Genomic DNA, 24916 nt, shown 5'->3' on the forward strand with positions numbered 1-24916 from the left:
GTATATATAAATACAAGTCTGATAAGGGACACTCAATCTTGTATTTTATGTTGGGGAACATCAAGTAAATCAGTAGCACTCTCGCGGCTTATTTGAGGGTTGGAAGCCCTTTTCCCTCTGTTTGTGTGAGGCGCCTAGGACATGGAAATGTGGGGGCAAAGACAAGCCTCGGGGGCCTATTGGCTTTTGGGGAGAAGTAGAGGGACTTCCCGACGCCACCGCCGGCAGGGAGGCCACCACGAAAGAAAACTCGTTTTCCTGGAACTTTCTGCTCTATGGTATGGTCCGAAACCCCTCTTTGTGCCCACTCTATGGAAGATCCCAACGGATGCAGGCGTTTCCTTTCAGAAAGAACTTCGGCCGGCTGACTGGCTGGCTCGCGTTCACAATTGCCCCGCCCCTTTTGGGTCCCTCACCTCTGATCCCGCCCCCGCCTCCTCGCTCGGCGAAAAAAAAAAAAAAGAAGTGGGAAGCTCGCGCCTTAACGAGGAGTTGATTCCCTTTGTGTCAGGAAGGGGGCGGGGCCAGAGCGCGAGGATGCCTGGCCGCGCGGCCCCGGAGAGTAGAAGAGAGAGGTGGAGAAAAAAGAACTGTACAAAAGTGGCGGGCGCGCGCGCGGAACAAATAAGTAGTGCTGGATAGAGCGCGCGGGTGAGCGAATAGTTTGTGTGAGGGGGAGGAGCGAGTAAAGAAGAAAAGGAGGAAGGAGGAGGAGCTGACAGCGTCGTTGCCTGGGGGCAGCTGTCGAGGGGAGGGCGTGCTGGGGGAAATTGGACAACCCGTTGGGGAAGCGGGGGAGGAGGGGAAGAAGCAGAAGCAAAAGAAGCCGCCGCCTTATGTGTCTGCCTACTCCGTTCAGGTAGGGAATGTACGGTTCCTTCCAAGGGACCGGTTGGGAAAGTTTGCGTTTTAGTGAGGGGAGGGAGAAAGCGCAGAGTGAGTCAGGAGTGGGGAAGGAGAGAAGAAAGGCTGAGGAGGGAGCCAGTTGGCGGGTGGCCCCTTTGTGAACTGACGCCAGCGCTGGCTCTTATTACTTCGCCTTTGCATTCAGAGGGAGGGAGAGAGCGAGAGAGAGCGAGATTGGGCCCAAATCAGGACTTCTTGTGTGTGTGTGTGTGGGGGGGGGGGGGGGGATCCGCGCAAGTAGAGAGGAGTGTGGCCCTGAGGTTTTCGGGTGAAGGAAGAGGCGGCGGGGCAGTTGGTGAAGGAAGGGGGGCCCTCGCGACGGGAACGGTCCACGTATCCCATTCTTCTCTCTCCCTCCCTCCCTCCCTCCCTCAGGAATTAGAAGCGGAGAGGATAGGCCTGAAGTAGAAGGAAGCATAACAGAGTGGCCACACACACACACGTATATGTACCAGGCCTGGACAAACTTCAACCCTCCAGGTGTTTTGGACTTCCAACTCCGACAATTCCTAACAGCCGATAACTCAACTAGAGAAGTATGCCATAGCAGAGCACTTGATGAATCAACCTAGACACAGCATGTTATTTGAGAACACAGAAATGCTGGACCACTCTAACAACCACCATGTCAGACTACACAGAAAGAGAAGCCACTGAAATCCGCAAGCGTTTCAACAGAAAGGAGGAAACCAGAAAATGAACAAAATCTGACTACTAGTATTTTTTTTAAAAAATCCATAATCAGGATAGTAAATAAAGAACAGTACTCTAAAAACAGAGGAATTCCAGACATAAAATCAATAAGGGTCAGCTAACACCTCCCAACAAAGGATTCCCCCAGGCAGGAAGCTGCCAGACCTTGAAGCTGAATGGTTATTCAGTGCTAATCAAGGTGACCAATTGCAACATTTACACCTGCCTCAAACAGACAAGAGTTCTTTCTCCCACCCTGAACATTCCACAGATATATAAACCTTAATTGCCTAGTTTCCAACAGACCTCACAACCGCTAAGGATAATTGCCACAGATGCAGGCGAAACGCCAGGAAAGAATGCTTCTGGATCATGACCTTACAGCCCGAAAAACTCACAGCAACCCATTGTTAAGAATTGTGGGAGGTGAAGTCCTAAACACCTGGAGGGCTGAAGTTTGCCCAGGCCTGGTATATAGACACATATGCATATACACACACACACACACATATATCTATATATATAAAAGGGTAATGAAATTTCGGCCTAGGACAAAACAACAAAACTATACATCCCAGAAACACTAAACTTGGCAGCACAACCCCTCATCCATGCTTCTACGTTCATACAACAAAAAGAAAAAAAAGTAAAGTCCTAATTCGAGGGAGAGGAATAATTGTTTTTATCCCATTGCTGCCAGTTAGAAGGCTAAGCTCCACCCACTTGGTCTCCTAGAAAACCCACTCAGCCCAGGTTACAGGCAGAGTTTGGCCTCACTTAGGCCTCTTCCACACTGCCTATAAGATACAGATTATCTGATTTTAACTGGATTATATGGCAGTGTAGACTCAAGGCCCTTCCACACAGCTATATAACCCATTTATAATCATAGAATCATAGAATAGTAGAGTTGGAAGAGACCTCATGGGCCATCCAGTCCAACCCCCTGCTAAGAAGCAGGAAATCGCATTCAAAGCACCCCGACAGATGGCCATCCAGCCTCTGCTTAAAAGCCTCCAAAGAAGGAGCCTCCACCACGGCCCGGGGGAGAGAGTTCCACTGTCGAACAGCTCTCACAGTGAGGAAGTTCTTCCTGATGTTCAGGTGGAATCTCCTTTCCTGTAGTTTGAAGCCATTGTTCCGTGTCCTAGTCTGCAGGGCAGCAGAAAACTTAATGTCAGGGGGAAACCTTTACTCTTTACCTTAACTACCACCAATTCCTCAATGTTTTATTTCCCATACCACCATACTTCGCCACAGCAACGCGTGGCCGGACACAGCTAGTATACATATATTTTGCCCACATACAGATAGTCCCCAGGTTGCAAAGAGATAAGTTCTGTAGGTTTGATCTTAAGTTGAATTTTTATGTAAGTCAAAACAGGTACATTCTTAAGTGTAACTTCAGATACACACACATATACACACATATATTGTTTGGGTCGCATAGGGAAGGGTTAACACCCCCCCCCCCCCCCGTGGTATTTGTGTTGCTGTCTGTGCCCCTGTTCAGAAGGTTTCACCTCACTTTCTGTCCCTGTAATAACTGAATTTTTATAATGCCAAATTTTTAACTTTGTTTGTGATTTTTATACATTATAACTGTATGCCCAGTTTGCTTCTGATAATTTATAGAAATAAATAAATCAAATTTTGGAAAAAAAATGGCTTGTAGTGGAAACCTGGATTGGTGCTAAAGCTTCAGTGTAGACACTCTTTCCCCATGATAACTATTTCAGGAGTTAATTTCCCACCCGGGGAGCAGATGTCTCTCACTTCCTGTTGTCTCACCCCAGTTCTTAACTATGAGTTGTTTATAAGTTGGATGTTTGAAACTCGGGGGCTGCCTGTATACATGCACACATATATGCATATACACACATACCCTGGAGGTGGTGCAATTTTTTTTCCAAACAACTACATATATACACCCTTAACAGGATTAAATATTTCCATCGTAGAGAAGTGTTGTGAAATTACAAGAGAAACTTTTAAGGAAGGTTTGCAGTGCTGTGCTCCCACCATGGCAGCAGTGCATTACTCTGCTGGGATGACACTTTGAACATCTTAGATTGTAGTTTAGGATGGAATTTGTAATTTATATACTGTATAACCACACTTTTAGCCTTCTAAAATCATAATTAGCTGTTACATTTTGGGAGGTAGGCCTTCTATTTTGAGTGCCCAGTTTTGTGAAGATTAGGGAGAGAGTAGTACAGAAGGAAGCAAAAGCCAGTTTTTTAAGAAGAAAGAAAATGGTTTTTCCCCTATTACCTAGTGAAAAAATGCACAGGAAGTTGCATTGTCTGTCCTGGAAGTCTTTGCTGTTAAGACCCAATAAGCAAGAGTGACTCCAGTTACTCAGTGGCAAAAGAGCATGGGTAACTTATTCAGAGCCTATGTAAAGATATTTTTTTTTGCCGCACATCTCCCTTTTAAAAATTATTTCATGTGCTAAGCTTTGATATAGAAAACTTGTGTGGCAAAGAGTTTGTGTGCTTTGGCTGATGTTCAGTCCTACAGTTCAGAGATTGTTTTTTGTCTTCATCATTTTTTTTGGTTGACAGAACAGTATTGAGATTCTTGTTGTTCCTCAGCGTATGGAATTCTATTACATCCAACGCTGAGATACTTAGCAGAAATGAATGAGGTTTTCAGCTTTCTGTTGTTATTATTATTGCTATTATTATTATTATTATTTATTATTATTTTGCAGATGACTTCTCAATAGGAGTGGGACAACTGTGGTAATTAGTACCCCACTTTTCCAGATACATTCCTGGAGTTCTTGTCTTTTCTGCATATTCCTCTCTTCCCACAACTTCAATGCCTGCACGGAAGCAAAAATGGCTCAGCAGCATCTTCCAGTCACATTTTCTTTCTAGACTGGAATAGGCTTGTATCCAGGCACAGTGGGAAGTAGCTGCTGTTGGTTTTCGTCCTCCTACCCACCTACAGAAGAGTAAAGACCATCTCCATCTGACAATGATGAAGACTGAAGGCAAAGGAGAGAGGACTTTAAGAAGTGCTTCTCCACACAGAAATGCCTATAAAGCAGATTTTCATTCTATTAAGTGCAGTTTTGATTCTGTAAATGCTGATAATACAGGAAACAAATCAGGTCCTCAGCAAAAGTTGGCCAGCTCATCCAATGGAGGAGGTAATGATCCACATGTTCGTGGCAGAGCTGTAACCTATGGCAACAGAGTACACAAGATCAAGAATATGTTCATGCAAATGGGTGGCTCTTCCACTCCGTCATGTTGTGAGAACAACCCATTATCTGAGCCCAAAGCCATTACAAAAACAGCAACTGACCCTGCACCTCCATCTCCAAGTAGCCCATCTTTTCTCTCTGTTCAGAAAAACAATCTCCTCAACATTGGCCCTGTTCCCTTCAGTGGTCCTCTGGATTCTTTACCTTCTGCTTCTTTCAATGACAAAATTATTTGCAGCAATGATGAAGGAAATCTAGATAAAGCTGCCCTAGCAGAGAAATTTTCTGAAGCAAGGAAATTATTTGAAAGGAACATTAAAAAACCAAGCTTACTGGATAAAAATCCTTCCATCAAAACAGAAAAGGCTGAGGAAAAGAGAAGACATGGTTCTGCCTCTTCATCTGATGGTAGTAATGTAGCAGATTACTTTAATTTCAGCACTGATACAAGTTCTCAGGATACCATAGAAAAAACAGAAAGTGAAGGAATAAGTGAACACAAGCTACAGCAATCTACTGGTAGCTGTAGATCCTCCTCACTGAATGCTGGGCCTATTTCTAGAAGACTCGAGAGTTTCTTGGCTGATAGTGACAGTGAGGAATGCAAAGATGCTCTGAAAAATGAGAGCACATCAATTCCTGACCAGACAGTCTTTTGCAGCTGGGAATCACCAGAGGCCAGAGAAGAAGTATTCTTGAATCAGTGTGTTGAAGAACCTGCCCTTTTCAGCAGCAAAAGGGATGAGCAAAGTAAGGCCAACAAAAGGCATGAAGAAACTTCAGAAAGAGACCTGCAATTTGCAGCTACCTTATCTAATAAAGTGGATAGAGCCCCCATAAAAATCTCCCAAGTAGAAGTAGTTAGAGCTGAATTAATTATGGTTCAGAACAAAACATTGGGGACTGACAATGAAATTGTGGAAGAAGTTAATATCTGCCAGAAGGAGAAACAACTGCAATTTCCAAATTGGGAAGAAGAAGGAAAGAACCTCACAGTAGAAGTAATGGAGGAATTTAATATGTGCAAAGAGGAGCTTCCTGTGTGTACTGATGCCAGTCAGACAGAAGTAAAAGAGGTAGTATATTGGGAAGAAGAACATACAGTAGAACAGGACCGTAAAGAACAAATAGGTAATAGTGAAGATGAAGATGAGAATCAGGAGGTAGAACCGAAAGATAATTTTAGTGATTTTAGTTCCAGTGTTTTTGGAATTGAGAATGCAGCTTTTGATGACGAGAGAGAAACAGAGTCATATGCTCAGGGCCCTGAAGGCAAGGAAACTTTGGCAGAGGAGGAATGTAACTACGATAGTGACTATGAGGAATTTCCTGGACTTTCTGAGGAAGAAGAGACAAATCCAGAGAGGAAAGTAAAGTTTTCCACTGCTCCAATCAAGGTAAAGCATTGTGAATAAACTTTCTTTTTCTCTTTATGTTTTTGGTGGTGGACTTTTGGGAGATTTGCATGGTATATGGTATAATTGTTACTGTTTTGAGTACAGTGGTAGTAATTCTAAATATAAATATCAGATCCCATTTTATCAATCACGTGCCTAGAAGGTTACAGAAACAAGTGCATGGAAATAATTTCAAATACATTCTAGGATTTTAAAAATGCTTTTTAGAAAAACCAATGTGGTGTTTTGCCAAGGTGTAACTTGGTTTTAGGTTTGAGGTGGGCATCCTAATCATAATGGATAAGTCCTAAAGAAATTACTGAAATGCTTTTAAATGTACATATTTACGTATTCTGGCTATAAAACAGTCATGTCAGGTCTAGTGATACTTTGAATGGCAGCTGCCAGAAGTCCTGGCCACTGGCCAAACTGGTCTGTAGCTGATGGAGATTTCAATTCAAACTATCTGGAGGAGTAGCAAGTTGGGGAATGTGGCCATACTTTTCCACTAGTTAGGGAGTAACATGTCACAAATTGCCTTTGAGTGTTAATAAATTTTGTTGTAGTGCTGTTTTATATAACATATACCGTAGAGTTCCGGTTATCCAACTTAAATGGGCAGGCCAAATGTCGGATAACCAGATCTTTTGGATAATAGGGAGGCCCGGATTACAGAAACCCGGACGTGTTGCTGTTTAGCAACGTGCTCCTTGTTTCCCCAAAGTCCCAGAGAGAGGAAACTCTTCCCTCCGGTAAAGGCCCAGCTTAGGGAAACCCGGAGCGCGTTGCTGTTTAGCAATGTGCTCTGCATTTCCCCAAAGTCACGGGCCTTTACCGGAGGGAAGAATTTCCTCCTTCCGGCAAAGGCCCGTCTTAGGGAAACCTGGAGCGCGTTGCTGTTTAGCAGCACACTCCGGGTTTCTCCAAAGGCCCGAGCCCTTACCTTCCATGGCTGCCTCTGCCGCTGCATCTGCGTCTGCCTCCCCTCTTCTGCCGCCTCCTCTACATCCTCCTGGGGCAGCCTGAGGAAGAGGGAGAGAAAAGTCCTCCTCCCTGTCTGGAGCTTCGGCTCAGCAGTGCTCCCTTTCTCGGGCTGCTCCAGGAGGAGCGGAGGAGGGGGAGGCAGATGTAGCGGCAGAAGCAGCCATGAGCGTGGCGGTGATAGATAATACGGAGTGTCGGATAAACGGAAGTCAGATAAGCGGAACTCTACTGTAGTTAGAATGCACATCCTGTTTATACAGCTTTGTTAATGTTACTAGCCTTTATTAGGAAAGAATCCAGTAATTCAGCTGTATGTTCTACTGATAACAGTTCCAAAAGGATTTTATCTCGGTCTCCTTCTATACTACCATAAAAAATCCAGTTTATCTGTTTTTGAACTGTATATTTATATAATCCAGTTCAAAGCAGATAATGTGGATTATCTGCATTGATAATCTAGATTATATGGTAGTATAGAAGGGGCCTCAGTCTTACAAGGAAATAAAATGTAACAATCACACATTTTATTTTTTTTACGTAGTTCAGAGAACTGTCATTTCACATCCTCTGAGCCTCATTTGTCTTTTGAAAATTTATGAAACGTGTGGCGAAGGAACTGCTTTGGATCACAGCCAGTTGTTTTGCTTTTTGGATTCAAAACCTCATTAATTGCCCATGGGCAAACTTGAGGTAAACTGGTTGAAAGAAATGATCATCGTGTGAGATAATTCATTTAATTGACTCTTTAAAAAGAATCAGCTGACATCTTTAATGTCACTGTTTGTCATTTCTTACCTTAGGCCAAAATGTTGTTTTATAAAGATAATGTTCGTCTCTTGTTCATATCATATTCAACTATAATCTTTATTTTAATCAAAAGATTTCTTCCACTGTGTACATGACACATAGTCATATGTAACATAGTAGATGGGGAGCAATAATGATAATGATAATAATACTTTATTTCTATCCCACTCCATCTACCCGAGATGACTCAGGGTGGTTGGATGGTAGGCCCACTACCTCCTTCCCTTCATAGGACTGTTCCCTCTCTTTGTCAGCTCTACATCTCCATTAGTGCTAATCATGGTTATTTAAAATAATTACTTTTTAACTGGTGCTTGCATACCTGTCCTACATTCTTATTAATGTGGAATCCTGATTAATGGCACTTGTAGTTACTGTGAGTGAAGGTGCAATGCCTGAAATGTGATTGAGTGGGACAAGGAAAGCTTTCAGCCACATCTGTTAGGGTTCTACCTGTATTGATTCTGTGTAGAATGTTGCTATTAAAGTTTTTTCCAGTGACAACAAATGGCAATTGAGTTGACACTGAATGTGTAGTGTAATCAGTCTTAACTGCTCAAGTAGTTTGTATGCTGGATCAGGCTAAGGCGAAAGATTTATACAATCTGAAGAGAAACCAGAGTATTTGTATCTTTACATGGTTTTATTGTATGTATGCGTAAGTGTGTACGTATTGTATGTTTTACATGTTTTGATATGGTCAAAAGTGACTAATCAATAAAGAATTGTTGTTGTTGTTGGATCAGGCTAATATTCTTTGTACAATACAAAACTGTTTTTATTCAAAACTTACAAGTTATAGGCTAGGCTAACTGGATACACAGAATATGCCGTATATACTCTGATATAACTTTAAAATGTTTTGGCAAAAAATCAAAAGCTCGGTTATTTATACAAATGTAAGTACTGGGCAAAACCCTATTGAAATGGCTTCCACACTCTCTTGGCCTTCTTAAAAATGGCTGCCACTGCTCCATTGCCCCTCAAATGGTCCCCACACATTTGCTGATGTACTCTGCTTGGGCCCAAAACGAAGGTGAGGAAGGAGGAAAGATAAGGATGCTAGATGGAAGTATTCCTCATATGAAAATGATTTAAACATTAAAAATGTGTATTGCCTTTCTTTCCCTGGTTTGGGCAAGGGGCATTGAGATGGGAGCACTTCTAACCTATGCCTTCTTTTTGGGCCTTTAATAGAGAGAGGTTGCTTTCCTTGCTCCCCCCCCCTTCCAGCTGCATTCTCATTCTTTTTTTTCCCCTTATTTATATTCTCTATTGGTATTTGTAAAGATTTAGATATTTTAAGCTCAGCAATGTAATTCTTCCCAACCCCTCAAATAAACAGATGTTCTCTTTATCTTTAACTCTTCCTAAGTATGTCCCTTTCATACATTTTAAGTGGAGAAGAAAATATTTGTTTGTTGCATGCCCCTAAGATTTACCCTCAACTTAAATTCCTACTTTGATAGATGCAACTACAGTAGAGTCTCACTTATCCAACACTCGCTTATCCAACATTCTGGATTATCCAACGCATTTTTGTAGTCAATGTTTTCAATACATCTTGATATTTTGGTGCTAAATTCATAAATACAGTAATTACTATGTAGCATTACTGCGTATTGAACTACTTTTCTGTCAAATTTGTTGTATAACATGATGTTTTGGTGTTTAATTTGTAAAATCATAACCTAATTTGGTGTTTAATAGGCTTCTCATTAATCTCTCCTTATTATCCAACATATTCGCTTATCCAACATTCTGCCGGCCCGTTTATGTTGGATAAGTGAGACTCTACTGTATCTTTCAATTGCTTAGGTCAACAACAAGCAGAGGCTATTTTTTATTATTTTAATGGTCGGGTGCTCAACACGGGCTGACCTCAAACTCATGACCTTTGGTCATAGTGATTTATTGCAGCTGGCTACTTAACCAGTTGCGCCACAGCCCAGCTACAATATCAATTCTTTGTTACTGTTTTTTCTATCATAGACTATATTGCGTATTGCTTGGTAATGTGAATGTCAGGATATCAGTTTTCGTCATCACAAGTGATAATACGCAAGCAAATTGTTTTTTCCCGCTCCCTTTTATACATTATCATAGAATTTGAAATCTTGTTTATATTTTGTACACACCTGGCATCTTATTTGGCAAATGAATTTGCTCTAAGCTTGGCAATTGTTATCAGTTCTGAGTTTATGTATTGCTTGTGTGTGTGTATATGTGTATATGTGTGTGTATATATATATATATATATATATATATATATATGGAAAATATATCAATGTTTTCTAAGCAACATGATTGAGGTGTGTAGAATAGCTTGCATTAAAGTTCTTGTTGGTTGTGTCCAGTCCTTAAGATATTGCATAAGGATACTAGATGGATGTAGTCTTCATATGAAAAATATGGAAAAAATAATCAAAATTTGTATTGCCATAAACAAATATTTTGGTGGGCATGTAAATATTTTTATTTTAAAACAGTCATTGCAAATTGGTGTTCGATATTTCATTTATATCAGTAGTTCTCAACCTAGAGTCCCCAGATATGTTTGGCCTTTAACTTCCAGAATCCTAACTGCTGGTAAACTGGCTGGGATTTCTGGGAGTTGTAGGCCAAAAACATCTGGAGACCCCATGTTGAGAACTACTGACTTTTTATCTTAAAAGGTTGACACTGTTTCACTTGACCATTTTCAGTTTCTAAAGCTTTTTTGATGGAAACCCACCCAAAATAGATTTGTCTGGAACATATACTCTGTTATGTAATTATTTTCCCATATTTGAAGGAGAATCATAAGGAATTTGTCTGTTTGGTAATGGAACAATCTCAATACTTAGCAGGAACTTTGTGTTATCTAAGGCAGGCATGGGCAAAGCAAAGACTGCGGGCCAGATACGAACCTCTGGGCACTTATGCCCAGCTGTCCAAAATTTTCCCCATCCTCTGGGCATAAGGACGTGGCTGCTCACCACGTCCTTACGCCAAAAGAGTGAGAGAGGAAGGCATGCGGCAGCTGGGAGCCTTCTGGAGTGCTCTCAGCTCACTGTGTGCCTTCCTCAGGCTCTCCTCCCAGCATTAGGATGGGGTGAGTGGCCCTGTCCTCATGCTGGGAGAAGCACAGCCCAGGGAAGGAGACAGGTTGGTGGGGACCTCCAAAGCCCTTTCGCTTGCCACTCAATCCTTACGCTGGGAGGAAAGCCAGATGGGGATCTGGCCCCTTGCCTCTCCAGCCCCCTGCCCCACCCCCACCCCCTCCTGGACTCGCCCCATCCCTGCCCCGCTCCCTGCTGGGCCAGCCTGGCCCCCAACCCTGCCTCCTGGGCCTGCTCCACTTTCCATCCCAGCACGGCCCTCCTGTGGCCCCAGGGCAAAAAAGTTTGCCCATGCCTTGTATAGGGGGAAGCAAGACTATAGAATCATAGAGTTGGAAGAGAGTACAAGGGCCATCCAGTCCAACTCGCTGATATGCAGGGAAATAGTTTAATCCTTTAAAAATGTGCCCTTGTTTGTTTGTTTTTTGAACTTATGGATGGTATCTTTTGCACTCCAAAAATTAGATTCCATAAATTCCCCTTTCCTGAATTAAAATCCCTCTAAAGCCTACTCCAAGAGTCATGGGAAACTCGTTGCAGCATATTTTCAGCACTCGAGAGAACCAAAACGGACAAAAAATCCGAACTTTTCTGCATGTGGGGTTTAAACACATTCAGGTGTCTGGAACAATGAAAGCAGGCAGTATTCACTATCTATTAATGATATTTTCACAAGAGCCCATTTTTTTTTAGTAGAAGTTCAGCCTGCATCCACTGAGAGGATGCTGAAAGAGGGCTGGAGAAAGACCTTTCAAGTTGGTTTCCAACAGCATGTCAGCAGTAAACACTTCAGTAAAGCTTGAGCTGTGAAAGAATGGGATTAGGAGATCTTGCTATACACATGTGTGCTTATATACAACTACTTCTTCATTCACGCAGTCGTTTCCGACTCTTCGTGACCTCATGGAGCACTCTACGCCAGAGCTTCCTGTCGGCCATCACCGCCCCCAGTTCCTTCAAGGTCAAACCAGTCACTTCAAGGATACCATCCATCCATTTTGCCCTTGGTTGGCCTCTCTTCCTTTTTCCTTCCATTTTCCCCAGCATCCAAGCTTTCCAAGCTTTCCTGTCTTCTCATGATGTGGCCAAAATACTTCATCTTTGCCTCTAATATTGTTCCCTCTAGTGAGCAGCCGGGCATTATTTCCTGGAGGATGGACTGGTGGTTGGATCTTCTTGCAGTCCAAGGCACTCTCAGGATTTTTCTCCAGCACCAAATTTTAAAAGCATCTATCTTCCTTACAACAGGAAAGATAAATACAGTGTGGGGGGGGGAGTATTTAGTCAGATACCAATGGTACAAGTTCACCCACTTAAAAAGATGAGAGAGGCCTGTAATTGACATCATAGGTAGACCTCAACTATGAGAGACAACATGAGAAAACACATCTAGAATATCACATTGTCTGATTTTTCATGAATTTATTTGCAAATTATGGTGGAAAATAAGTATTTGGTCACCTACAAATAAGCAAGATTTCTGGGGCTCATAGACCTGTAACTTCTTTAAGAGGCTCCTCTTTCCTCCACTCATTATCTGTAGTAATGGCACCTATTTGAACTTGTTATCAGTATAAAAGACACCTGTCCAGAACCTCACACTCCAAACTCCACTATGGTGGAGACCAAAGAGCTGTCGAAGGACACCAGAAACAAAATTCTAGCCCTACACCAGACTGGGAAGACTGAATCTGCAATAGGCAGGCAGCTTGGTGTGAAGAAATCAACTGTGGGAGCAATAATGAGAAAACTGAAGAGATACAAAACCACTGACAATCTCCTTCGATCTGAGGCTCCATGCAAGATCTCACCCCATGGGGTCAAAATGATCACAAGAACTGAGCAAAAATCACAAAACCACACGGGGGAACCTAATGAATGACCCACAGAGAGCTGGGACCAACGTAACAGGCTACCATCAGTAACACACTACACTGCCAGGAACTCAGATCCTACAGTTCCAGACGTGTCCTCCTGCTTTAACGAGTACATGTCCGGGCCCAACTGAATTTTGCTAGGGAGCATTTGGATGATCCAGAAGAGTATTGGGAGAATGTCCTATGGCCAGATGAAACCAAAGTAGAACTGTTTGGCAGAAACACAACTGGTTGTGTTTGGAGGAGAAAGAATGCTGAGTCGCAGCCAAAGAACACCATACCTACTGTAAAGCATGGGGGTGGCAACATCATGTTTTGGCGCTGTTTCTCTGCAAAAGGTCCAGGGCGACTGATCTATACACATGAAAGAATGAATGGGGCCATGTATCATGAGTTTTTGAGTGCAAACCTCCTTCCATCAGCACTGAAGATGAAACATGGCTGGGGCTTTCAGCATGACAATGATCCCAAGCACACCATGAGGGCAACCAAGGAGTGGCTTCGTAAGAAGCATTTCAAGTTCCTGGAGTGGCCTAGCCAGTCTCCAGATCTCAACCCTATAGAAAACCTTTGGAGGGAGTTGAAAGTCCGTGTTGCCCAGCTACAACCCCAAAACATCACGGCTCTTGAGGAGATCTGCATGGAGGAATAGGCCAACATACCAGCAACAGTGTGTGCCAACCTTGTGAGGACTTACAGAAAACATTTGACCTCTGTCATTGCCAATAAAAGATATATAACAAAGTATTGAGATGAACTTTTGTTATGGACCAAATACAGTAGCGTCTCACTTATCCAAGCTAAACGGGCCAGCAGAAGCTTGGATAAGCGAATATCTTGGATAACAAGGAGGGATTAAGGAAAAGCCTATTACACATCAAATTAGGTTATGATTTTACAAATTAAGCACCAAAACATCATGTTATACAACAAATTTGACAGAAAAAGTAGTTCAATACGCAGTAATGTTATGTTGTAATTACTGTATTTACGAATTTAGCATCAAAATATGATATTTTGAAAACATTGACTACAAAAATGGCTTGGATAATCCAAAAGCTTGGATAAGCGAGGCTTGGATAAGTGAGACTCTACTATTTTCCACCATAATTTGCAAATAAATTCATGAAAAATCAGACAATGTGATTTTCTGGATGTGTTTTCTCATGTTGTCTCTCATAGTTGAGGTCTACCTATGATGTCAATTACAGGCCACTCTCATCTTTTTAAGTGGGAGAACTTGTACAATTGGTATTTAACTAAATACCCCCCCCCCCTCCACTATAGCTGACTCTGGACTCGCTAATGAGCATGTGTGAAGAATAAAACATAGGAAAGCAGAAAGATTAGCTTGTCTCACCACCTGTCTTGCCATGTTGAAAACCCATAGATCTATAGGTTTCACCAGTAATTTAAAACTTTGAAGACTAATTGGCAGTCAAGAATAAAACTTCATTGTTCTTCAAAGCTTTCTCTTTTTTACTTGCACCTACTGTTGCTCTTTGTCCCAGCATTAGTAGCCTCCTCATACCAGTCTTCATAATCTTCATTTCCTTGGAGTTTTTGTGTGTGCGGGGGCAGGGATGAGAGTCAATAATATAAATAAAGGCAAAATTGTAAAAGAAACTAAAAATTGCTACTTCAGTATGCTCAAGTTATTTCTGGCCTATAGCGATCCTAAGGCGATCCTATCACAGTGTTTACTTATTTATGTCTTAATTTTCTGCTCTTAAAAATAAATTTTGAATTTTTGCATGGGAATTTTATTTCAGCAGAAAGTTGAGACTATTGGTACAGAATACTTGGACACAATTATTGGTTAGCAAGATTGCGAGGGACATGAAAACCAAGTGTTCTAAAGTGTTTTACCTATCGTTTTTTCATTTTGCTCCACCATCTTAACTTGAGGAGAGTTGAGAAAAGGCATTTTTAATAAGTGCACCCAGACTGGATATTGTTTTCAAAGGAAATTAATTGTGTCTGTGGTACATCTGCCCTTTTGTTAAGGCAGACTTTTGGCAGCTGAGTAGCTGTTAAGGAATGGGCTTGTGACAACTCTTGCAGTGCATTTTTTCCCTCTGATGTGCATGTAGTTATTGCTTTATTTTGGTGGTGGTTTTCACAAGATTGTCTGTTTAATTTTGTTTCAATGTAACATATGTTTTTAGCTTTACATGCTCTTTAACCATGTTCTGAAGCATTGGGAGAAAGACAATATAAAGCAGATTAATACAAATAAGAAGCATTTGTATCTTATCAACCTGCATGAGTGAAAGGTTATTGATCTTTTATTTTCTCAGGTGTTCACTACTTATTCAAATGAAGACTATGATAGACGTAATGAAGAGGTTGACCCTGTGGCAGCATCAGCAGAATATGAACTTGAGAAAAGGGTAGAAAAAATGGAGGTTTTTCCTGTAGAAATTGAAAAAGGTGCACATTTTTTAAAAGCTTGTTGGGTTAAAGTAATTCTTTTCATGATCTAATACTCAAAATAAGTTTGTTTATTAGACTTGAATGTAAAATGTTTGTTCTTAGGGGATATTACTTAATTTGCAAAGCTATTCTCATGTTACCCTGGGTGTAAAATCTGTTCCATCCGTTCTTCACTTTATTTTAAACATGCCTTTGTCCCAAGCTGGGAATCAAGGTGGCTTACAAAAAAAAAAAGTAGAACACATGTAGTTAAAACATACAATATCAAGATTAAAACAGTAAAATGAAAACTAAAGTCTTACTTCAAAGTAGATGAAAAACAGTACAGGGATGTATCCAGGAGTATGCTAAAGCTCCAGACATGAATAAAGCACAGACTGAATCACTATATCCTGGTTGTCTTCAATTGACCAGAAGAATCTCTGTTTTATCTGCATTAAGCTTCAACTTGTTTGCATTCATCCAATCTATTATAACTGCCAGGCACCAACTTAGCACAGAAACGCCTTCCTTGAAATTAGGTGGAAAAGAGTAATAGAAATAGTTATTATCAGCATTCTGATAACACTGACTCCAATGCTCAGGATAACCTCTGTTGAGATTGGTAAGATTCTTCTGAATAGAAGTGTATAGGGATTCAATGTGAGGATCATCATAGTCAGTTTTGGATAAGATTGTTTCCTAAATATTTGCAGACTACAAAACCTAAATCTGTTTTCAAGTACTTATATTTGAATAGCTAAGATAATAAGTTTTTAAATTAAATAGAACATTGTACAGTACGTAAAAGTACAGAAACAATTAGAAGCTCAGTGAGTTACCATAATGTGCAATTTTAATAGGGAATGTGTATATAACACTTCTTTTTTCAAATTATCATCATTTAATTACTTATTAATCGCCCTCCATCCAAGATGCTCTAGGCGATTTACAAGATAAAATTGTAAAGGATAAAAATACATACATATAAATATTGATAAAATTAACATAGATTAAAAGCTGTAGTAAAGAGCCAGGTCTTGAGTGCTAGGGTAAAAGGCCCTAACTCACGCATGGCTCTCATATGGGGCGGCAAGGCATTCCATAAGGCAGGGGCAGAAATAGAAAAAGCTCTGCGTCTGGTCCTTTCCAAATGCACTTTTCTAGGACCCGGTATGTAAAGTAAGTCGCGTTGAGATGGTCGTTGCGACCTCCGATGATGGGAGAAGTTGTATGTGCTTATTGTCCATTATTGCAAAGCTATGTCAAAATAGTTTGCAGCATTTTGTACAGGCAACAACAAATCATTAAATAAAAAATCATGGCCTTCTGTTTTCTTGTAACTATAGGTGACAGTGGCTTAGGTATCAGTATAATTGGAATGGGAGTTGGTGCAGACCAGGGACTGGAAAAGCTGGGAATTTTTGTAAAAACAATAACTGAAGGAGGAGCTGCTCAGAAAGATGGTCGGTAAGTTTACACTTGTTGGGTTTTCACTTGTAAGATATGTCTTGTTTTTGCAAGATCATTCAGGCTAAATGGCAGAAATATGCATCATGTTTTACCATTCCCTATTATAAGGACATTTTACTGGCTTGCCTCTAACATAAGTGGCTGCAATAACCTCCTTCTATAAGATTGTTGGGCATATTTGCTTTTTACACTTCCTCCTCTCTTGTTGAAAAAAAGCTTTCACATTTGTATTAATCACACTTCCCTACAATATTTGCTCTTGGGAAATTATGATTAAAATCAGAATCCTAAATTAGGTAGGCTGCTTAATAATTTTACATAATTTAAATCTCATTATTGTAAAGGATCTTTAATATAGCTGAAAATGTTAAAGATTACAAAGTGTAACTTAAAGAACAGTTTGTTTAAAATAAATCTTTTTATACCACTTGTTTTGTTTTATGTAATATTTATTCTTGAACCTAGCATCTTATGGGAGAGAGAGGCTGAAAGAGGACTGCTGGGAATGATCATGTCTTAATAAGCAGAGAAGGATGAAAATGTTGTCCACTTCTGGAGACCTTTTTTCTGATTTCTTCCAGAATTCTGAACTGATAGCAATGAAACAAGACTATAGGCAGTCCCCAGGTTACAAACAAGATAGATTCTATAGGTTTTTTCTTTAATTGAATTTGTTTATAAGTCGGAACAGGTACATTTTTAAAGTGTAGCTCTAGTCATATATATATATACATGTATATATGTATGTATATAAGCTTTGGATAGCATAGGGAAAGGTTAACACCCCTGTGGTGTTTGTTTTGCTGTCTCTGCCTTTGTTCAGAAGATTTCACCTTACTTTCTGGCCCTGTGATGACTGAATTTTGAAAAAATTGGATTGTGAGAAAAAAGGATTGGTGAGAAAGCCTCAGTGGAGACACCCTTTTCCCATGATAACTCTTTCAGGAGTGAGTTTCCTGTGGAAATGCATTGTCATTCATGCGAACTTTGGGTATTTCTGATTTCATCTGATTTCTCCGCACTAACAACTCTGTCAAATGTATTTGAAAAGGCTTCCCAGGAACTGTGGGTAAAGTAAAAGTAAGGTAAAGGTTTCCCCTGACGTTAAGCCCAGTCGATTCTGACTCTGGGGGTTGGTGCTCATCTCCATTTCTAAGCCGAAGAGCCAGTGTTGTCCATAGACACCTCCAAGGTCATGTGGCCGGCATGACTGCATGGAGTGCCGTTACCTTCCCGCCGGAGTGGTACCTATTGATCTACTCCGATTTGCATGTTTTCGAGCTGCTAGGTTGGCAGAAGCTGGAGGTAACAGTGGGCGCTCACTCCACTCCCCGGATTCAAACGTGCGACCTTTTGGTCTGCAAGTTCAGCAGCTCAGCGCTTTAACCCATGGCGTCACTAGGGGCTCCCTAGGGACTATACTAAACTGAAAATAGAGGAGGCATAAAAATCCCATTCTTTAAGCATCCTATAGTGCTAGTTTTACAGTTGCCCTATCCTGGATATTTCTTCTGGCAAGCATCTTTAAACTATGAGATTAGAGACAGTAGGCTAGTATGCTGTTCCGCATCCAGCATCCAAAACCTGGAGTATCTCAGAGTGATGATCTCTATCTGCACAGCGTAGAATGGATCGAACCATCTATACTGGCTAATGGCTATGCAAATCATACGAAGAACACTGGAATAAATCCATCAGGCAGCTCATAGGAGGCATAGATAATATAAAGATGTAGTGAAAATAGTAAGTGAACAACTTGTACATAAATGCATGAACCACATTAGAAATAGCTTTAATCCAAGATTGGAATCATTTAGCTCTTTAGATGTTGCTAGACTAGTGTTCCCAACATAGCCTATTGTCAATAATGCTGTGAGGGCTGTAGCAGAATCTGGAGGGCCGCCTCATTCCCATCAGTGCTACTACTGCTTATGACACTGAGTGCTTAATTGTACTCCCATTTCTATAAAAGTAAGCCCATTAATTTCAGTGGGCTTTAATTGTGTTTTATCCTGATAGACAGCAGATCTATTACAGTCAGACTGTTTTGGTCCCATTGATTTCAGTGGGATTTTGATGTCTTGAATATGTGCAGGATTCCTAGCTAAGTAATGTCTATATAAATAAAGAAGTAATGTCCGTCAGTGAGGGTTCTCATATCTCCCAAACTACTCAACCGATTGCTATGAAATTTGGACACAACATAGCATTTGAACTGCTGTGGGTTTTAAGCCTACTCTTACAAACCTGACATACTTGAGAAAGGTAAAATCAACCCCCTAAACAACGGCCAATCAGTCTTCTCCTCCCTTAGCTACCATCCTAACAGACTGCTCCTGCCCTTACCAATGGCACAAGCAACAGCCATGCAGTCTTCACCCTTTAGCAACTGGTGTGGGACGGCTAGGCCCGTCTCCTTGCCACTCATAAGGAGTTACGTGAGGTCGAGGCTCTGAGGCCTAGCCACGGAAATGGTGTCAGGATGTTAACTAGGGGACACCCAGATGTTTTACTGTGAGGGTTGAATGGAAAGTAATGCCTCCACCTTCGTTACGTGTGTTGGGATGGGAATATTTTAATAAATCAAACGCAGAAATAATCCTTAGAATGTGCTCTTTCACATTTCCACATAATCACCAGACAATTGGATACATTTCTGCCAACAATGAACATGTTTTCTGAAGCCGTCACGGAAGAAGTCAACACTCTTTCCGCAACCAGCGTCTCACAGTTCTCTCAACGTCTTCATCAGAAGCGTAATGATGTCCCCACAGATCTTCTTTCATTATCAGGAACAGATGGAAGTCAGACGGTGCTAAATCTGGACTGTATGGAGGATGTTGTATGGTGGTGAAATCCAGTCTCTGAAGTTCTGCTTTGGTGGCATATGAAGTGTGTGGTCTGGCATTGTCATGCTGCAAGAAGGCATTTTCCTTTTCCTTTCGGACCCTTGTTAGCCATTGTTTCAAAGTTCGCAGCATTGTGATGTAACGTTCTGAATTTATTATTGTTCCACATTCAAGAAAATCAACATGGATAACACCATCCGCATCCCAGAACACTGTTGCCATGATTTTTCCAGCTGAGGGCTATGTCTTGAATTTTTTTTTTCTGGGACGAGTTTTTGTGTCGATATTTCATAGACTGACGCTTCGTCTCCGGGTCGTAATGGTGTACCCACGTTTCGTCTCCTGTCACAATTGAATGGTGAAAGGCGTCACTTCATTCCCGTAAGGCGAGAGGAGTTCCTGGCAAATTTCAAGTCTGTGCACTTTCATTTCAAGCGTCAGCATCCTGGGTACCCATCGTGCACAGATCTTTCGATAGCCAAGCAAAGCAATAATGTGACCCACACGTTCTTGTGAAATGCCGATTATGTTTGAAATTTCTCTCTGAGTGATACGACCATTGTCCTGAATCAATCTGTCAACCTTTTGCTTGTGAAACTCGGTGGTTGCTGTCACAGGACGTCCAACTCTTTGTTTGTCACACAAGTCAGGTGTTCCCACCTCAACATCTTTAAACTTATTTGCCCAACAACGCACAGTATTCACATCAACACAATCACCATAAACAGCTTGCATTATCTGATGAATCTCCTTTGGGGTGACACCTTCTGCTGTCAAGAATTCAATGACTGCACGTTGCTTAAATCGCATTGACCGACCGTCTGCGCAGGGTTCCATACTTCGCACTTTAACAGCCATTCAATGCTAAGGCTTCCTGCCAAATGGAACTGTAGAGGAGAGTCTACTGAACAAGCCAGTACCTGCCGCATACCAGTGCTGCCATCAGTTGCGGAAGCATTACTTTTCATTCAACTCTCTTATATCTGTGGAAGGTCCAGGGTGGGAGAAAGAACTCTTTTCTGCTACAGATGTGTGAATGTTGCAATTGGCCAACTCGATTAGCATTACATAGCCTTGCTGCTTCAAAGTCTGGCTACTTCCTGCCTGGGGGAATTCTTTGTTGGGAGGTGTTAGCAGGCCCTGGTTGTTTCATGTCTGGTATTCCACTGTTTTCTGAGTAGTGTTGTTTATTTACTGCAAGAAATGTTGCAATTGGCCGACGAGATTACCATTGAATAGCATTGCTGCTTCTGGTGTGTGAGAACTGGCTGTCAGCAAGGATGTTGCCTGGGGGACACCTGCATGTTTTACCATCCTGTGGGAGGCTTCTCTTATATATCTGTGGAAGGTCCAGGGTAGGAGAAAGAACTCTTTTCTGAGTTTTTTTCCATTAAACCAGACTGGGCCACATCAACACGTGGGCAGGTACAGCTAGTTTAAAATATAAATTGAAATAACACTTTCTTTTTCTGGTATTTTTCTCTGTTGAGCTTAAGTTCATTGTGTTTTTTGCCTTGCAGAATCCAAGTAAATGATCAGATTGTTGAGGTTGATGACATAAGTCTTGTAGGAGTTACCCAATTTTTTGCTGCAACTGTACTAAAAAATACAAAAGGCACAGTGAGGTATGTGCATCTTTATAAAGTAACTATACAGTCCTGAAGGAAAAAATAATTAAATTATTTCCTGTTGGAGATCCTCTTGGAGAACAGGAAACTTTTTTGTACAAAATTACTGACAGGCGATTGTTTTCTTTAGGTTTCTGATTGGCAGAGAAAAACCAGGAACTCAAAGTGAAGTTGCTCGTCTTATCAGTGAAACACTGGAACAAGAAAGATGTCTATATGAGCAGCAATTTTCCCAAGATGATACAGGACAGGTATAAATTAAAATGTAACACTGCATTTATATTGTACGTATTTTGGACCTTTTACAAAACTTTTATGGGCATTTATGCTTCTAGCAAGATGTTTCTCTTTTAATAGCCCAGCTAGCCAGGTTTTTTCCAGGCTACTTTAAAATGTGAAGTGCAGAATTAATATCACCATAATGTCTAAGCCAAGTTTAACAAACCTAATTCCATGAGGAGCATGTTAGTGCACTTATCCCAAAGTCTTGTAATCTAAAATTGGTTTATGAATGTTGTCTTATTCATAATCTTTGATTTAGATGCAGTGGATATCTTGACTTAATTGCAGTTCCCTGATCTGTTCACTCATTAATGTGAAAGGAGAAACAAAGTGGGAGCAGTTAGGTTGGATGTACCAGAATACTCTTCTTACATATGATTTATTAATCAAAGATTGAACATATTATCACAATGAGATAAACTAGCCAAGGACTTCAGTAAAATATGATGATTGCATTTTTGTCCTTCGTTTTTCCCAGTAAAAGTGCTGAATGAAAAAACTAAAAAAAATAAAGATTAAAAATTGAAGCTAAATATTCATAAAATGTATAAAATGTAGCATGCATACATAGAGTAATGTTATTTTGTTTTCTGTATTCTGATAGACATTTTCATCAGTTGTAAAAGGTAGTATTTAACTTCATTAAAATCGTGTTTTTCCTTTAAAGGATGATGATTATGATGATGACGAAGATTCATTTGAATCACATTTACATGGAAAATCTGTGGAAGTCTTTTACCTTCCTGAAAATGAAGACATTAGTTTACCATTAGATATGGATTCCACAAACTTTATGCTAAAATTTAAAGAGGTACAGTCCAATTTCTTGTATTTGATAAAATGAAAAATAGGATGTGTTGTTGAAGGCTTTCATGGCCGGGATCACAGGGCTGTTGTATGCTTTCTGGGCTGTATGGCCATGTTCCAGAAGTATTCTCTCCTGATGTTTCGCCAACATCTATGGCAGGCATCCTCAGAGGAACATGGAACATGGCCATACAGCCCGGAAAACATACAACAACCCTGAAAAATAGGATATTGCTTATGTTGGACTCTGTACATATCTTTTTTTGAACTGGTTATTCTATGGTAGCAGTAATTGTGTTGTTGATAGATTAATAATAAGTTTGTGCTTACATCTCATGTCGTTCCTTTCTGAGAAGCAGTCTGAGCAAAACATTCCTGAAATGAATGTTAACATAGGTTTTAGTTGTTTCTTCTACCTGCAGATTTCTTCCCATATGCCAAAGTGGTGTGATGGTTGAGCATTGGACTAGGATACTTGGAGGCCAGAGTTCGAATCCCCACCAACCATGGAAACCCATTAGGTGACTGTGGGCAAGTCAAATTCTTTGAGCCCCAGAGGAAGACAAAAGCAAACCTCTGAACAAAAGCTGTCCAGAAAATACTGTATTAGAGTCACCTTAGGGTTGCCATGAGTCAAAAATGATTTGAAAGCACACAACATTAACATTCATTACAAGCATCTTCATTCAGTTGCCATCTGGGATATCAGTTAAACAAGTACAAACAGATTTGGGTTGGAATAAAAACAATGCTAAGCCATATGAGTGTTTCTGTATACATTACATTTCATGTTGGTTTTGTTTTGTGTCTACCTGCATTGGAACAGCACTCAAACTATGAAATTTTTGGGAACAATTATTGGTGTGTCATTGGCTTCAAAATAATTACAAATAAAAATAAGTGTTGACCTTTTCATAGCAATTTACATCCTGGTGTTTATGAAAACTGAAACAGATATTTGTATGCAGAAGAACTTTGTATTTGCTTTACCGTGCTTTATCGCTAAAACTTCAATATAGGCCTCTTGAATGTAAGGAATATCTTCAATGTACAAGCTCACATTATTTTATATGTGTCCTTGCTGTACAAATAAGTGTTAGAAAGGGTTTTAAAAGACAAAATGACAAGTCTCAAAATGTTCCAAGTGCCTACCATTTTACCCCATTCAACAACATTTTGTATCTTTTTAGCTTCAATTAAAACATGCAGTTACAACTGCTGAAGTTAACCAACTTAAAGAGAAGGTAGGTTTCTAAGAATTTAATATTTTTGCTTCATATCAATGCTTGATTTTACATATATTCTCCAAAAGTTGGCATAAAGTGTTCTTTTTGTTATTTTTATTTGGTATTTTGTTACTAATATGGGCTGGAGTTCTGTTAGGCCCATAAATAAGCGTCCCTAAGTCATTTTCTAGTGCTGTGGGAATTTGTATTCATTTCCTCCATAGCACCCAAAGCCTTCACCCCAAAGTTCCTGTAAAGTCCCTGAAGGTGTCAGTCAGTTCTTCGAGAGCAGGCAGCATCAGAGAAACATCTAGTTACATTCCCATAATCAAAACCACAGTGGCCATCCAGTGCTGTAAAATACTGTTTCTATGTTAACTATTGGGAGATAGCCAAACGTTTCTGTAATGCTGCCTGCTTGGCAAGACGCATAAAATGGCTTTGTCTTCAGGAATCTCATAATAAATTGTGAGGAGGGTAAATGGTTTGGTATACCAAAGGTTTGCATGCAGATATATATGACAAGCTGAAAGGATGTTGCATTGAGGCCATGATGTGTTTGTAGAATTGTTTTAAATAGTAAAAGTCTGAAACCCAGACAAGCCAGTTCAGTCAGACATATCCAAGTGAATAAGATAAATGGGTTAGATAAATGGAGGTAGTATTTCGTTTTCCTCATGTCCCTTCAACACATTGATGTCTGCTCCTATTTATCATTTTGTAAGAAAGACAATGAGTTGTTTGTGGAAGGAGCACTTTCTGTCCTTTGTCAATTATTCCTGGGACAGAACTGTGTGATGCCTTCTGATTTCTTATCTCTAGTTAAAGAAGGCCTTTCTGCAGAAAGTCCTGCTCTGCCTCTGCATTGAAAGCAGGTTTTCTATTGCAATATGAGAGGAACTTTGAGTACACTCTGTTTGGCAGAGAAGGAAATGGAGGTGCCATTCCTCACTATGATTCTCTTCTACACCTCATTCAGGAAGTCTGGATCTCTGCCTTTGTGCTACTAAAGGATAGCACAGAAATAGAATTGCTTGATACAGGCCACAAAAGGGTTTCTTTGTCTTAAACTTTGCAGTAAATGAATTATTTTATCTGAGGTATTGTTTCCCACAATACTTGTAAAAAAATAAGTACCTAGTATTCAGAATTTACAGAGGTTACCAATATTTTGCCAAATGTCTAATATAATGTTTTGCATATTTTAAATGTTTTTAAGAGTTATTCAGACATAGGATATAGAAATTTTCTAGA

The 24916-nt window shown here is 40.5% G+C and overlaps 1 protein-coding gene across 2 annotated transcripts in view; it reads left to right on the plus strand.

Annotated features, from left to right (window-relative positions):
• The first annotated feature begins 700 nt into the window (after positions 1 to 700).
• LOC100555294 (neurabin-1) overlaps positions 701 to 24916 on the plus strand; it is a 57142-nt gene continuing 32926 nt past the window's right edge. Inside the window, exons 1-8 of one of the 2 annotated variants that reach the window (XM_062969179.1) lie at positions 701 to 859; positions 4316 to 6213; positions 15283 to 15415; positions 16747 to 16867; positions 21240 to 21344; positions 21478 to 21598; positions 22297 to 22440; positions 23627 to 23680. In XM_062969179.1, coding sequence (XP_062825249.1) covers positions 4585 to 6213; positions 15283 to 15415; positions 16747 to 16867; positions 21240 to 21344; positions 21478 to 21598; positions 22297 to 22440; positions 23627 to 23680 — 2307 coding nt within the window. In that variant the 5' untranslated portion in view covers positions 701 to 859; positions 4316 to 4584. The remainder of the gene's footprint in view (positions 860 to 4315; positions 6214 to 15282; positions 15416 to 16746; positions 16868 to 21239; positions 21345 to 21477; positions 21599 to 22296; positions 22441 to 23626; positions 23681 to 24916) is intronic. The other variant, XM_062969180.1, reaches the window with a different exon arrangement.

This window comes from Anolis carolinensis, chromosome 1 (genome assembly GCF_035594765.1).
Source record: "Anolis carolinensis isolate JA03-04 chromosome 1, rAnoCar3.1.pri, whole genome shotgun sequence".
Taxonomy (NCBI): domain Eukaryota; kingdom Metazoa; phylum Chordata; class Lepidosauria; order Squamata; family Dactyloidae; genus Anolis; species Anolis carolinensis.